The sequence below is a fragment of the Chlorocebus sabaeus genome, chromosome 7, assembly GCF_047675955.1.
Source record: "Chlorocebus sabaeus isolate Y175 chromosome 7, mChlSab1.0.hap1, whole genome shotgun sequence".
NCBI classification, from domain to species: domain Eukaryota; kingdom Metazoa; phylum Chordata; class Mammalia; order Primates; family Cercopithecidae; genus Chlorocebus; species Chlorocebus sabaeus.
In genome coordinates, this window is record NC_132910.1 from 14,555,406 (window position 1) to 14,569,798 (window position 14,393).

A 14,393-nucleotide genomic window follows, 5' to 3' on the forward strand; every position below is an offset into this window, starting at 1 on the left:
AGCCAGGTCTACAGCCAGTAAGTGACTCACAGCCAGAGAGGTGCAAAAGCCCCGCTCAGCTCCTGGATAAGACTGAGGTTTGGGGTCATCTGAGCCACATCCTTATTTGCCTCCCTTCCCCCCAACCCCTCCTCCCCTACTCCCTGGTCAGTCTCTCTCTCTCCCTGCATAAGTCACTTGCCTCAGAATCCCTGTCTCAGGCTCTGCTTCTAGGGCGTTTGACCTAATATACTTCCTACATATGAACAATCCCACTCAAGATCCCACTATCAATCTTAAATCCAACAAACCGCAAACTGAAGTCCCTGTCTTTCCTCAGAAACTTGCCCCTCCGCCTCCTCCTCCTCTCCCTGAATGGTATGGTCTCTCACCACCCAACCTAAAGCTATCTTCAACTCCTCCCTGCCTCTCCTGCCCTCTCAATCACCCGGAGACCTCCCAAATCCATCCTCTTCCCTCCAACCTTTAGTCCTTGGCCTGGGACGCTATCATCTCTCACCCATATTTTTCCAATAGTCAACAGTCCTGACTGGAAAAAGAGAGCAAAACCCTATCCAGGTACTTAGCCCTTATTAGCCATTCCGTCTTGGTCAAATTACTTCACCCCTCTGTACCTCTGTCTCCTCTTCTATAAAAATGGTGGGAAATAAGAATGCCTACTCACAATGTCTGTGAGGCTTCAGGTCAGTGGGTGAATATATGTAAAGTACTTAGAACCATGCTTCAGAAAAAAGCACTTATGTCTTACCTGAAGTATTACTATTGCTACTATTTTTACTATAATGTTTTGAGGATCAAATGAGAGGCCTAATGTAAAAGAACACGGGTTCATTGCCTGAAGTGAAGCTATTTGGCTCTTAGTTTTCTTAGAGCTTTAAGAAACAATCATAAGTATTAACTTCCCTTTTTCTCTGAAGAGACTTGCTGTATCTGAGTACATGCCAGTTACTGCTTTGAGCTAAGCTCAGATCTCTAGAAAATTGTCCTCCATTTTACAAGTGAGAAAACTGAGGCACACAGGTGTGTGTGTGTGCACACATGTGCATGCTCTAAACACACAACAAAATGGAATACTAGGATGAGGACACAGGAAGCAGCCCCAGAATTTCTTCTTTACCAGGTATCTTCTTGTGGATTTACGGGTTACAGAAATAATCTGATAAGCCCAGTGGAAAGGGGGGTAATGTGTAATCCCCTAGGGCAAGGTCTGTTTCTTACCTGATATTACTTTCATTCTCAGACTTGGGATAATCTTCCCATTTATCAGTGAAGGTTCTGTTCATATAGATCCACTGCTGGTGTTCAGGTTTGGGGAATGCCTCATATTCAACAATCAAATCTACATTTTCTCCATCGTTTACAAATACTGTAGTGTTTATCATGGGGAAGATATTAATGAATCCTTTATCTAATTAGAATGAAATAAGACAGAAAGAAACCATTACCTACAACTACTAGACAAAAAAACAGAACCTCATCTTGGAATTACAAAGATAATTGATTGATTTCCAGTATTAATTGGCAGTAAGAGCATTTTAACTAGCCGTTTTCCATTTTATTCTGCTCTTGTAGAATCACTGTCACAAGTGAGAAAGGATACACATTTGAAATACTGATTCTCCCATCTCTGTCTCTTAAGCAATCCTCTTACAGATTGTCACCATCTTAAAAGTATTCTAAATCTACTAATCTTGATGTTTATTAGGTTAAAAAATATTTGGAATAAATAGAGAGTTCATACACAGACCCAACATAATTGTATATGTGATAAGGTATCATAAATCAACGGAAAAAAAGGGAGCCCTAATGTTTAATAAAAATGTTCAAAGAATGTTCTTTAATATTTGAAGAAAAATAACCTTAGGTCTTACCATATATCACAGATAAATCAAAGAGCATTTTAACAATAAAATGATATTTTTAACTAAATAACAGAATTGACTTCTATGAAACTTCTACAGAGGGGGCAGTTTTCTAGGCATTTTAGAAGCAACAGAAGAAAAACATCATAAAAGACAAATTTAAATCTATAAATATTTTTAAATGTCTATATAGTAAAATAATGTAACAGGAAAAAGAGGAGAATAAAATGTAGAAAAAATGTTTAGCTAAACTAGTAATTAAGACATCACTTTTCACTTATTAAAAATAGCAAAACTAATTTTAACTAAACTCAATAATTTTGCCAGTGTGGTAAAAGTAGCATGCTGAATTACACACTGTAAATTGGCACAATTCTTTTAGGAAGCATTTAGCAATATAGATTTTTTAAAATTATCCATTCCTTGATTAAATCTTATAATTTCCATATGAGAACTCTTCCTAAAATGAGATAGATAGCTATAGGCCAAAAAAAAAAAAAGTGCTATTTACACTATTATACACTATTATAATTTTTAAAATAGCAAAACAGAGAACTAGTTAAATAAGTAATGGAGTCCTTAGAAAAGATTATATAATAATATTAAAAAGATCTTGAAAAAGAAAGCAATAAAGTAATTGCTAACATTATCTTTGTGGCCACCATTTATGTGCTTACTATGTCCTAAGAACTGCTTTAAGTACTTTAGCATACCTTTTACTTAATAATTGTGACACTTAGTCTTTTGTTTTTTTGTTTTGTTTTGTTTTGTTTGAAACAGGGTATCCCTCTGTTGCCCAGGCCGGAGCACAGTGGCACAATCACAGCTCACTAAAGCCTCGACCTCCTGAGTTCAAGTAATCCTCCTGCCTCAGCCTCCCAAGTAGCTGCAACTCAGGCATGTGTCACCACGCCTGGCTAATTTTTTTATTTTTGGTAGAAATGGGGTTTCGCCATGTTGCCCAGGCTGGTTTCAAACTCCTGGGCTCAAGAGATCTGCCCGCCTCAGCCTCTCAAAGTGCTGGGATTATAGGTAGAGCCCCCAATTCAAAACCAGGTAAAATATTAACAGCTCTTATCACAAAACCAAAAACAAAGAAAGAGTAACTTTGTGAGATAATGAATACGTTAATTTGCTTCACTATAGTAATCTTTTTACTATCTATATGTACCCCATAACATCATGTTGTGTATCTTAAAAATATACAATAAAAAAAATTATTTCTTAAAAAAGAGTGATCCCAAAGCCTTGTTCTCTTCATCACTCCATGATGGATCCAAATCCTCCTCCCAGCCACTAAAAAATTACTTTTCTCTTTGTCTCCTCCTGTTCCTGTTCCACCCCAACCCATTCTCAAAACAATACAAAACCAGATTCAGGTTTCACAGCCACAAGTCCTTCCAGTCATACAGTGATAATTCTTGGAAAGTGATGAATGGATTTTAAAAATCCGATTACATACAACAATGTTCTCAAAACATCCTTACTAATTGCTTTCTGGAGCTGAAGCTGATATATCAACATGCTCCCTAATCAACTTAGCAAATTAGTGCTTATGGAGTTTAATATTTTAAAAGCATAGCCTTCTATTCAAATTAATAAATGGTTCACAATCATGTTTAGGAACAAAGTAGTACACTTTCTGTGTGCTGACTATAATTGCAAGTAAAGTATCTTTTCCATGTTCAGTCTGGGGAGAAACTGTCCATTATAACATGGGCAGAAACGCCAAAATTTTACGAGATTATTGTGGGATAATCATAAAGCTTTAATACTGCCACATAAATTATTGAAGAAATTTGGTGAGGTGAGGAAAGAGATGAAAACAAATACTGCATCACTTTATTATTGTTTTTGATAAAGAATTTTGCCACCCTAAAAGCATTTAATGAAAGTCAAGCACTAGGAACATGGCTGTACTAAAAAGACAGAAAAATGGATTAAATTCAAACGATACCCAAAAGACAAAAAAAATTGTAAACAAAGTAATTTAAAAATACTTATTTATCTCAGTAAATCAAAAGCATGAAGCAACTCACTACGCTCTGCTCTCTTTAACTAGATGCTTGGAAAATAAATATTTAGTGAAATTTCTAGAGTAGAAAAGATAAGGCTAAACCAATTGTGCATACCAGATATGATGGGGCCCAGGGACAGATTACCATGTTGTAGTTTATGCTTTGTAGAACCAACAACCTGTGTCCCAATGTCACTCCTTCCTGAAGGTTTATGCTATTATCTTTATGCTTAGAGAACAGGTGAGATAAGGAGGTAGGGCATACTAGGGAGGAAAAGTCCAATTCAGTCCTTACTACAAGGAACTAGAGCTGATGAGTGGCAAAACAATAAACCAAGGGGCAGAGCCCCTACCAAAAGTTTCAGAGAAATACTTCGGGCTGTAAGCAATTGTGATCCTTGATAAATTCTACATCCATTTCCAAACTCAAGTCATTCAGCGAACACTAGCTTTTTTGAAAAACCTCAACTTCTGTTTGTTTGGTGGAGAAAGGAGGGTGGGGTGCACAGAGAATAATAGGTTCGAACAATTTTAGTAACAGCTTTCCACTTTCCTCCAATAAACTGGTAGAATTTGGTTTTGTGCTTTCATTGCAAGAGGCTACAATAATTTTCATTCATTCATTCAGTGATAACAAAATTCTAAGAATCTGTTCAACACTCCATTTACATAAAAAGGAAACTATCTAGTAATTTCTCCTTTCACTACTGCCAGTAATTTAAACATTCCCATAGAGGTATTTACCTACTACTTCCAAGGTTGTTGTGACATTTGCTGATCCAAAAGTATTATTGGCATAACACATGAACACTCCAGAATCATTAACTCTCGCTGAACTGATAGTCAACGTTGCCTGACGTTCATAATTGAAGTCACCGTGATGCCAGCTATTATATTTCTCCTGTAGTTTAGTCTGCTGGTTTCAGAAAAGGAGAAAAAAAAATAAAGATTACCATATAATTTATATTCAGAATCTTTCCTAGATAAATTAAAAATAGCAGCAATTAACTTCTCCATATTAGCTTTCATTATACACTACTTAAGTAAAAATAATAAAGCGTCATGACAAGTCTGTCATTGGAACACTTCATATTACAGGATTATATTGAAAGACAGTCATTATTAATGATTGGGAAAAAAATGAAAATTCATTTCTTAACCCTAGTATGTATAATTCCAAATTCTATGCAACGTTAACTTTTAAAAGTTGCTATATATGAAATATTATGGGATACTGATATTTTGTAATATGAGTCAACATATTTTTTCATGTCCTGTTATATCTTTTTCTATTCTATGTCCCAACAACTGAGAGTAAACACACTGCTAATAACAATAATGTTCTGTTTTATTAAAATTTATTATTTGCAAGAATGAAAACAGAATCACAATATTAGCAACTAGCTTGGAAACTCATCCTGCAGTTCTCATCCAGCAGAATCTTGTGAACCACTGATGGGAGTTTCAAGGTATAACAGACATCTAAGAACAAGGCCCAAATTATTTAAGCATGAGCTGAAAAGAAAAGGTTGTGCATTTACCCTTGTGATAACACCATCTCACTCATTATTTGTCTGCAGACGAGACATGGAGAGATTTCTCGTATTTAAAAAGTCATGGGGGAAACCATAACATAAGCTACAACAGCTTTCTGAAAAGATTAAAGAAAGTCAAATATAGCTTTCTGCATCTTCCAAATTTTCTGTAATGTACACACACTCCTATCACAATGGGAAAAAAAAAAACAACAACAACTAAGTAAAGTAAAAGGAGTTAATATTGACATGGAATGAGACCAAGAGTGATTCCTTGGCGAGGCTTTGGTAAACCTAATAAAGCATCTGACAGTATTATAAATCAGAAAAATCCTTCTGGAAAGGAGCGTGCCAGGATGTTCATACTCTCTGATCAACTCTAGCAAATTCAACTTGAGGAAATTGCTCAACAGAAAATAAAAGCTCCAACATGTTGGTTGTGGTAAAAACTCAGAAATGACCTAAATGTATATCAAGTATAGCACTATAACTGTAAGAGAGGTGTTTACCTATTTAAAAAGCACAAATTGAATGTACCTTAAAATTGCAATCATGTGATAATATATATGCACAGGGGAAAAGAGAAAAAAATATGAAAAAATGCAGACTATATAGCATTTATAAGGACTAGACACTTGGGACTACTGAGCAGTTGAAATCTGGTAGTCCAAAGTAAGTTGTGCTGTAAACATAAAATATGTCCTGGATTTTGAAGCCTTAGTATTAAAAAAAATGTAAAACATCTCATTAATAATTTTTATGTTCATTACATTATGGAATAATATTTTAGACACACTGGGTCAAATAAAATATATTATTAAAATCAATTTTACCTTTATTTTTTGTAATGTGCCTACTAGAAAATTTAAAATTACATATAAGGTTCATGTATTTCTATTACACAGCATTGCTATCTATGATGGTGGGATTATACCTATTTTTTAATGTTATTATGGTTGTATAAATATTTTTACATTGAAGTAACCACACATAAAAGTTGACTGCTGAAGCTGAATGTTTCAAACTTTTTAAAAAGAACAGAAACCTGCTTTGCTGTTAACTAATTGTGAGATCTTAGGTAAGTCAAGAGCATCACTAGGCTTGACTTTTGTTTCTAAAAGGGTATCTGGGAACAAAACTATCTTTAAAGACTTTTCCAGTGTGTAACACTTTGTAGATTTCCTACTACCCCCTTCTAAGAGAGTCTTCTAATAACTGGCAGAAATGTACCATTTCACAGCATAAGATCAATTGTCAAGAAGATGTAAAAGCAAGGTGAAGCAACATTTTCAAACTGGCTTTTCCCAGTTCATAGTTTTACAGACTTCTCTACAAAGGCAGAGTGACAATGGACAGATAACATACTAAAGTCTCGATTTAAGGTATCTTCCTTCTAGTTCTTTCAAGAGTCCAAGAGTCCACAGCAGAACTCAAACAGGAACACTGAACTTGTCAGCGCCCAAAGGAATAGTGCAGTCACAAGAGATGCAGCATGAACATCCAAACCCAAAGCCCATAACTTAGGATACTGTCAAAGATTCTGATTATAAGTAAGTAAAAATGCGAGGGTTTAGAGGCATTAAGAAAGCTAACCAACCAAGATTAGCAGTATTGAACAAGTTCCAAGATTCCCCTGCAATGAAACAAACAATGGCAACAATGCTAAAAAGTCATTTTACCCTAAATTACATTGTGAGTTAAACTTATTCCAAAGGGTCAGAATAAAATATTATGGATTTTTGAATAATTTGATAGTGCTAATAGTATTCCAAATTAAGCCAAAAGATATCAATAAAAGATTCATGGATGAAACTTGGCAGACAGCCATGAGCCCCATCTGCAAGTCACACATTACATATTGTTTGCACGTGATTTGGTTTTCCTTAACCCTTGGAGGTGCACACTGGGATTTCCCCAAAGAGCTCCTAACATTGAAGGCTTATCTACCAACACCAGTGGATTAATTGGGAATGGCAGGCAGGGCTCCTGGGAAAAATGGTTCAGAACAAAACTGCCTGGGGCAATTTAATTTCTCATCTCAAAAAAGGGTAATGTTCAAGTTATACAGAGGCTCAAATGCACACCCAGTCTAAATTGTTCTCTCATCTGAAATCAAGGATTATAGAAAGCCAATTAATATGGGATTGTATTCTGTAAGGTTAGCCAAAAATCCATACCTAAGCTATTGTTTTTATTACATTATATGATACAAAAACTAAAATGTTTCTCTGAGTCATTGGTTTGAAAGAATAGTCTACGGTACAATCCACTCTTCCAGTCAATGGCAGGCTTCATTTAGCAAGATATCATCCATCACAGGTCTACATGAATATCATCACAATGTCTTTGCATTATGGTAATCACCATGGTTATTTGTTTAGCAAAGAGTTTTTTAAACAGGTATAAAATTGCCAATGTTGAATATGGGGCAGGAGGAGGAAGAGGAAGAGAAAGAAAATACAGTTTTCTGGTGAATATCTGAGACTGTCTATTCTTTTTAAGTATGGAAGTGGCAATGCTTTTCAATATTTTAAATAGTCTGGCCTAAACAGTATCAATAATAGTTTAAATCAAAGTATTCATGAAGTTAACCATGTTTTTTAAGTCCCTAACAGAGTTTTTCAAAGAAACAGCATGAAGTAATAACATGAATCTGAAGTTCCCTCAAGTTTCTCAAAATAAATGTATAAAATTAATTTGTTACTAATAATAAATGTATATATCTCCATGTGGAGGTATGAAAGGGGGAAATATGCAATCCCAACACTCTCCCAGACAATCCACTACACTAACCGAGGTAGTTCCAGGACAGAACTTTCTTAAAGAGAAACCTTATCATCTCCCACAGAGACAGAACAATATGTTGAGAAGAATGAAGCTATTCACTCACCTGACTGTTTTCTCTTTTCCACGCTGAGTACACAGAACTAGACACATCTTTTATTGTGCATGTCACTGTGAATTCTTCCCCTTCCCTAAGAAGATAGCTTGCTTTGGAAACAGACACAACAGGCACAGCTTTGAAGGCTAGAATGAAAAGAAATGTGGCCCCTCAAATAATTTGTTGTATTATAGCATGAAATTTTGATTTACCATTTCTCCTCAAATGTGTACAGCTTACTTTGTCATCTTTTAAATAAAATACAAAGCATGGTGCTAACCTATCCGTACTACTTGCATATCTGAAGGTATCAGCAATTAAATCATGCCTCCTTCAAGTACATTGAGTGAAAATAACAGAAATGCCCACTGTGAGATTATAATGCTTCTGGAAAATGCTTTTTCAAAACCAAGAGAAGCCCTAGCATAGGGAAGCTGCTTTAATCTTTACTTCAGACAACCTTGATGGTGTCATGAGGATGTGACCAATAACTACTTATATTCTTTCAAGCAAAACAGGCATCTTTCTCATGCAAATCCTACCCTGCTCACTTCTGGAAATCCCAGGCTTTAAATAATCAAATTTTCCTTAATTTCAATAAGTATACTTTTTCAAAAGCCTTAGTAAAAACTGTACTCAATAGCTGAATGTCAGCTGGTGTTGAATTAGATGATCCCTGAGATTTAAAACCTAGATTATCTTCCAGCTAACGAAATATTCCACATAATGGCACAACAATAACAAGTTCCACAGTCAACTGGAATTTTCCTTCTCAGATCTCAAACAGTTTGCGAATGCATTGCAATTGATCAGCTGAAGGGAAAGCCAATCACATGTCAATAGTAAATCAAAGAATGAATCATCTGCATGCTAATCTTTTCAACCAACATAATTGAAGCTGCCCAATGGGTTTCTCTTGGAAGGAATACTTGATGCAATTATGAAACTTTGGGCTGACTTAAGTCAGTCCAGTCTAAATGCCAATCGATGGCAGATACATTCGCCTCTATGAGAGGCAGTTGTGGAACCGCCACACAGGGTCAGGACCATGAAATAAACAAACTCAAAAGCAGATGACATTTTTTGAAGCTGGGGGAACTATGAAGAGCCAGCTCCCTGACTGACTACACTAAGGTGGACCAACGAGAAGAGAAGTCTTCTTTAGATGAGTGAGTTCTCAGCTCCCAGAAGCAGATAAGAAACAGCCAGTACCTGGCCTCACTTTCAGGATGAATTTGTCCGACAGCACTGACTTGCCCTCCTGGTCCGCGGAACAATGCAGACAGAGCCGATGGTAGGCACGTTTCACACTTTTGATCGTGATGCCAGCCTTGGGGTCAGGAACAAACCTCAAGTCCTTGGGAAGAGGCTTCCCCTGGCACCCCTTGAGGGAATAACTGGTCACTTCTGGGTCTGTGAGAGGACAGCGGACCAGTGTGTCATTGTCTTCTTTCCCATACAAGGAGCGGTCAACAAGGAAAAGCTTGGCAGGATCTGTAGAAGCGCATATCCAAAATTAGTAGTTGGAATGGCTGGTCAGACACTGAAAACACTTTTTAAAAGATCTAATATGTTGCCTTTCATAACTAGTGGCACAAATGGCTGCTTTTTTCTGTGTAAACGAAAGCAAAATTTATCCATCTAGTACTATTGAGAATTAACATTTATTAAACGCTTTCCATGTATCACACACTAAGCTTGGACACCATTACACTTAATCTCATTTAATCTTCAAATTGCCCCTCCCGTGATCAGTACTATCATTATTGCCATTTCATAGATGAAACTGCACCGTCATAAAAGCAACCCTCCTAAAGTGACATGACCTGGAAATGGCTGATTGGAACTCAAACCCAGGTCCAACAGAGAGCAGCATTTGAGCTCTTAAAACTTCGGGAAAACTTTATTATAACTCCAGGGATCATCCGCCAATAAGCCAGTGTGATGATTCCTAGTGAGAGCAGGAAAGGCTTCCTCCTTCTAACCCCTTGGTGCAGGGCCCTTTCCAGGGTTTCCCATCTCCAGAGTCTTTCGGATTCTAAAGAGAATCCAGAAAACTCTCACCAGGCCACCTAGTACCCATGATAGGTGAGCCTCACTCAATTCATATTCCTCTGAAGAAACATGCAAATGTAACTTCTGGAAATCAAATTATTTCAAATGCACAAGGGGAGCTTGTGAGTTTCAGGAATGCTGTGACAAATACCGTAGCCCGCCAGGACGCTTGTGAGTGAAAGTGAACACTATCAGTCTTTATGACAGGACACCAGGCACAGACTGGGAGTGGCTCAGGCTGACTGGGGCCTCACAGAAGCCAGACAAACCTAATTCCGTATACACAATATGCTGCCACCCTCTACAGTGTAATGATAATACAGATACATGTTTAGGCCCACAGATTACATTTAAAATCTGTTTTTTAACTGTCCTTTCCATCTGAAAATCAGGTGTTTCACAAACACGAACTTGACATCATTGAAATAGGTTTGTGTTTTATCCTTAACCTTGACCAATTTTGAAAAAAAGTTTTCCAAGATAAATTACGCATCTCCCAGCCTTACTAATTTATTCTGCAAATAAATGACCTCATGATGGTTGAACTATGTATGGTCCCAGGGCATAGCTAGTTACTGTTCTATCTACTCTTTGTAGGTCACTTGAGTCTAGCTCCTACAACGATGCTCCACCTTCCTTCATTGCCTTAACACAGATTACTTAAGTATTCAAACATCTTACATTTGTTATAATTAAGGATAGTTCCAAGATACAGAAGATGACTTTCCCTATGAAGAAAGTCTGTGAGCCCTGTTAGAGTGATTTAACTAATTCAACAGTTTTCCTCATTTACTCAACTGTCATGATACTTCTTCACCACCTGGAAATTGCAGAATGCCTTCCTGAATATAAAGGACAGCACATGGGTTAGCTCAGCAATTACAGAAGCATGCCCTGAGGCAAAGTGGTGACTTACCAGGGTGTATCTCTTTGCAGCTACCTACTTAGGAAAGGACACTGATAAAGCAGAGAGCCACAGTCAAGCTTTAGAGTCAGCTTTATTCGCTCCTGATGGAGCATGTTAGAATTTGTACCATCCGGGCTCCCTAACAATTATGTAAGGAAGACAAGACAGAATGGATCATCTTATCCAAATACTGTAGTAAGGAACTGAACTCAGGAGGCACCTACGATCTCCAATCTAGAATAAAAGTATCCATTATTCATTCATAATACCATGGATAAGGCCTCTCACTCCGGCCTGTTTCAAAGACAGCCCCAGTCTAGGGACACTGAGAACTAGAAAACAGGACTCTATTTCTCCTCCCGTCACTTGGATATGCCCCATAAGCTGTCAGTGGATCAGTTTTTACATCAACTACAAGATACACTGCTGCCCAGCATGCCTATTCTTGACAAGGCTATTAAAATCATAGACAAATCACTGAACTTGTCATAGGAAATGAGGCATAGAACTCCAACTACCATATTTATTTTTCTTTTGTTTATAAGAGGTCACAATGTTTTCTATGGATAACTCTACAAAGAACCCATGACAGACATGGGATGTTTAGCTGACCAAGTTATTTTTCTGAAATTTACTCCTTAAGAGTGGGCCACATCTTTTGAAGTGTCGGTCTGGTTAGGCCTTGAGAGGCCTTTGCTTCCCTGAAGTGTTTTTACTAAGTGGGAGTATCTAGTATCTCAAGGCATTAAAATGCAGCTCTCCCAAAGGGCCTAATTGATTCTCAGGGTTTACTCAAAGCACCAGCACAAATGGGCTAAACCTACTGTAATCTCATTAGGAAAAGTATCACAGTCCTGCGGTCCTCCAGCTGGGGTCATACCCAAAGCCACTATGTATCCTATCAAAAGATGGGGGCGAACAGTAAAGAAACATGTGTTTTAGGCTTCCTAGACCCAGCCAGAAATATTTTATCTATGGCTCAGTGATCCATATGTCATCCAAAATTAAGAGCAGGATATTAAATTCTCGAAAGCACAGCATCGCAGAAAGCCAAGCATTTACCTCTAACAAACACATAAATGGAACTGCTTAAGCCATGTTTGTTGGTGCACGTGTATTTGCCGGTGTTGGTGGCCTCTGCCTTTTCTGTGATCCATTCATTCTGCTTATTCTCATTCGTTTCATCCAGGATCTCAAAAGTCCATTTGACAAAGCCTGGATCAATGCACAACAGCCTAATCTCGTTGCCCACGCGGACTATTAACTCTGATTTTGCTGGATGGATGGATGGTGGAGACGGTTCCCCTGGACTCACAGATGGTTGAGAAGAGCCTGCCAAGAAAAACAGAATCGTGTTGAGTATGATCGTCTTCCTTGGCGAAATAAAGCACTTCTTCCAATACTGAGTTCTATCTTCTGTGTACTCTACAATAAAAATAGGACAAAGCTGCCCTGCTATTTATGGTTGAAAAGAGAGTTCTGCCTAAAATTTCTTAAGTTCATCTGGAAAATTAAGTTATTTTCTCCAACCCTCAATGAATCCTGAGGGTCACATTTGGTCCCCAAGCCAGGATGTGCTGGATGCCACAGCCTTCTCTGGGTTAAACATACAACTGGGTCAAGTTTTCATTCTGAATATGGGCCATCTTCACAGTGTGGCCATGCAGACACCTAGCTTAGAAACAACAGAAACAAAACCTCACACTATGGGGGACGGGGAACTACTGGCCTGACACTCTCTTTGGCAGAACGTACGTGACCATGAGATAGAATAGCTTTTCCTTAAAACTGTGTGAATTCAGTTATTTCTATATAATTCCCTTTACATGGCAATGTTCAGCAAAAGGACAACCATTCACAAATCTCTAAATACTAAGGCAGAAAATGATACACCTGTTTTAACACCCTAATGCCTAAATAGGTTTCCTAGATAGGAAACTATTTAGTTTATAAAGATGCAAACTTTAGGCTCTGAATATGACACCTGAACTCTAGAAATTTTACAACAGCCAATTCATTCAGTCATGCATGCCGCCATGTAATCAAATACCTATTCATTATCATCTACAAAAGCACCATGGTAGATGCTGGGGAAAAGTTCATGCTAGTGTGAGACATGATCCTCACATACATTTCAGGGTTTAAAGAACAAACTGCTGGCCAGGTGCCGTGGCTCACGCCTGTAATCCCAGCACTTTGGGAAGCTGAGGTGGGAAGACTGCTTGAGCCTAGGAGTTCGAGACCAGCCTGGGCAACACAGTGAGACCCCCTCACCCCCCACCCAACACATCTACAAAAACTAGAAAAAACATTAGCTGGACATGGTAGTGGGCACCTGTATTCCCAGCTACATGGGAGGCTGAGGCGGGAGATCACTTAAGACCAGGAGGTCGAGGTTGCAGCAAACTGTGATTGCAACACTGCACTCCAGCCTGAGTGACAGAGTGAGACTCTGTCTCTCTAAAAAAACAAAAACAAAAACAAAAACAAACAAACAAACAAAAAACAGAACAAACTACTGAAGTAAAACATAGCTATGAGATTTGCTGTCAATCTGAAGAAAAAGAAGAGGTGGGCTGGAGTGTAACCATATCATAACGGCAAAGGAGGAGAAGGAGAAGACGACAGCATGAAGAAAGGGCTGGCAGTGAAGTGAGCACAGAGCCTCTAGAGTCGTTCAGAAACTGGCCTGGCTACAAAACAGTACCTTGTGGAGCACGTGACAGGTGAGACTACATGGAGTGAAACCAGATCCACCAAGGGTTCTGAACTTCTGGGTGTAAATTCTGGGCATGTACCTCAGGGACCCTGTAGATTCACTCCAGGTTTTTCAGCAGAGAAGTGACATGCACAGTGAGATCCCAGAGAATCAACTAGATTCAAAGAAGTGAATGAAAAGTGCTAGTCGCAGGCAGAAGTAATGAGAACCTCCAGTAAGGAATTCAGAATAAAGAGGAAAAGACACCATAGATTGTCAGAGGAAGGACATGCCAGTGGGATGAAAAAGCAAAAGGTTGACTCAGGGAGGACCTCAGTGAGGAGGCAGAAGGCAAGGTCCCCAGGTGAGGTGGGCTGGGGCAGTGTGATAACAAGACTCCCTGGGGGCTCTCAGTGACCTCTTGCAGAATGGTGAGGG

General features: G+C 38.3%; 1 protein-coding gene across 8 annotated transcripts in view; it reads right to left on the bottom strand.

Moving 5' to 3' along the window:
* KIT (KIT proto-oncogene, receptor tyrosine kinase) overlaps positions 1 to 14,393 on the bottom strand; it is an 82,983-nt gene that overhangs the window by 32,070 nt on the left and 36,520 nt on the right. For 4 of the 8 annotated variants that reach the window (XM_007998690.3, XM_037989436.2, XM_007998691.3 and 1 more), the window contains exons 2-6: positions 12,320 to 12,589; positions 9,508 to 9,789; positions 8,305 to 8,441; positions 4,624 to 4,795; positions 1,219 to 1,408 (exon numbers count right to left, since the gene is read on the bottom strand). In XM_007998690.3, coding sequence (XP_007996881.2) covers positions 1,219 to 1,408; positions 4,624 to 4,795; positions 8,305 to 8,441; positions 9,508 to 9,789; positions 12,320 to 12,589 — 1,051 coding nt within the window. The remainder of the gene's footprint in view (positions 1 to 1,218; positions 1,409 to 4,623; positions 4,796 to 8,304; positions 8,442 to 9,507; positions 9,790 to 12,319; positions 12,590 to 14,393) is intronic. The other 4 variants (XM_037989435.2, XM_037989437.2, XM_007998689.3 and 1 more) reach the window with 1 other exon arrangement.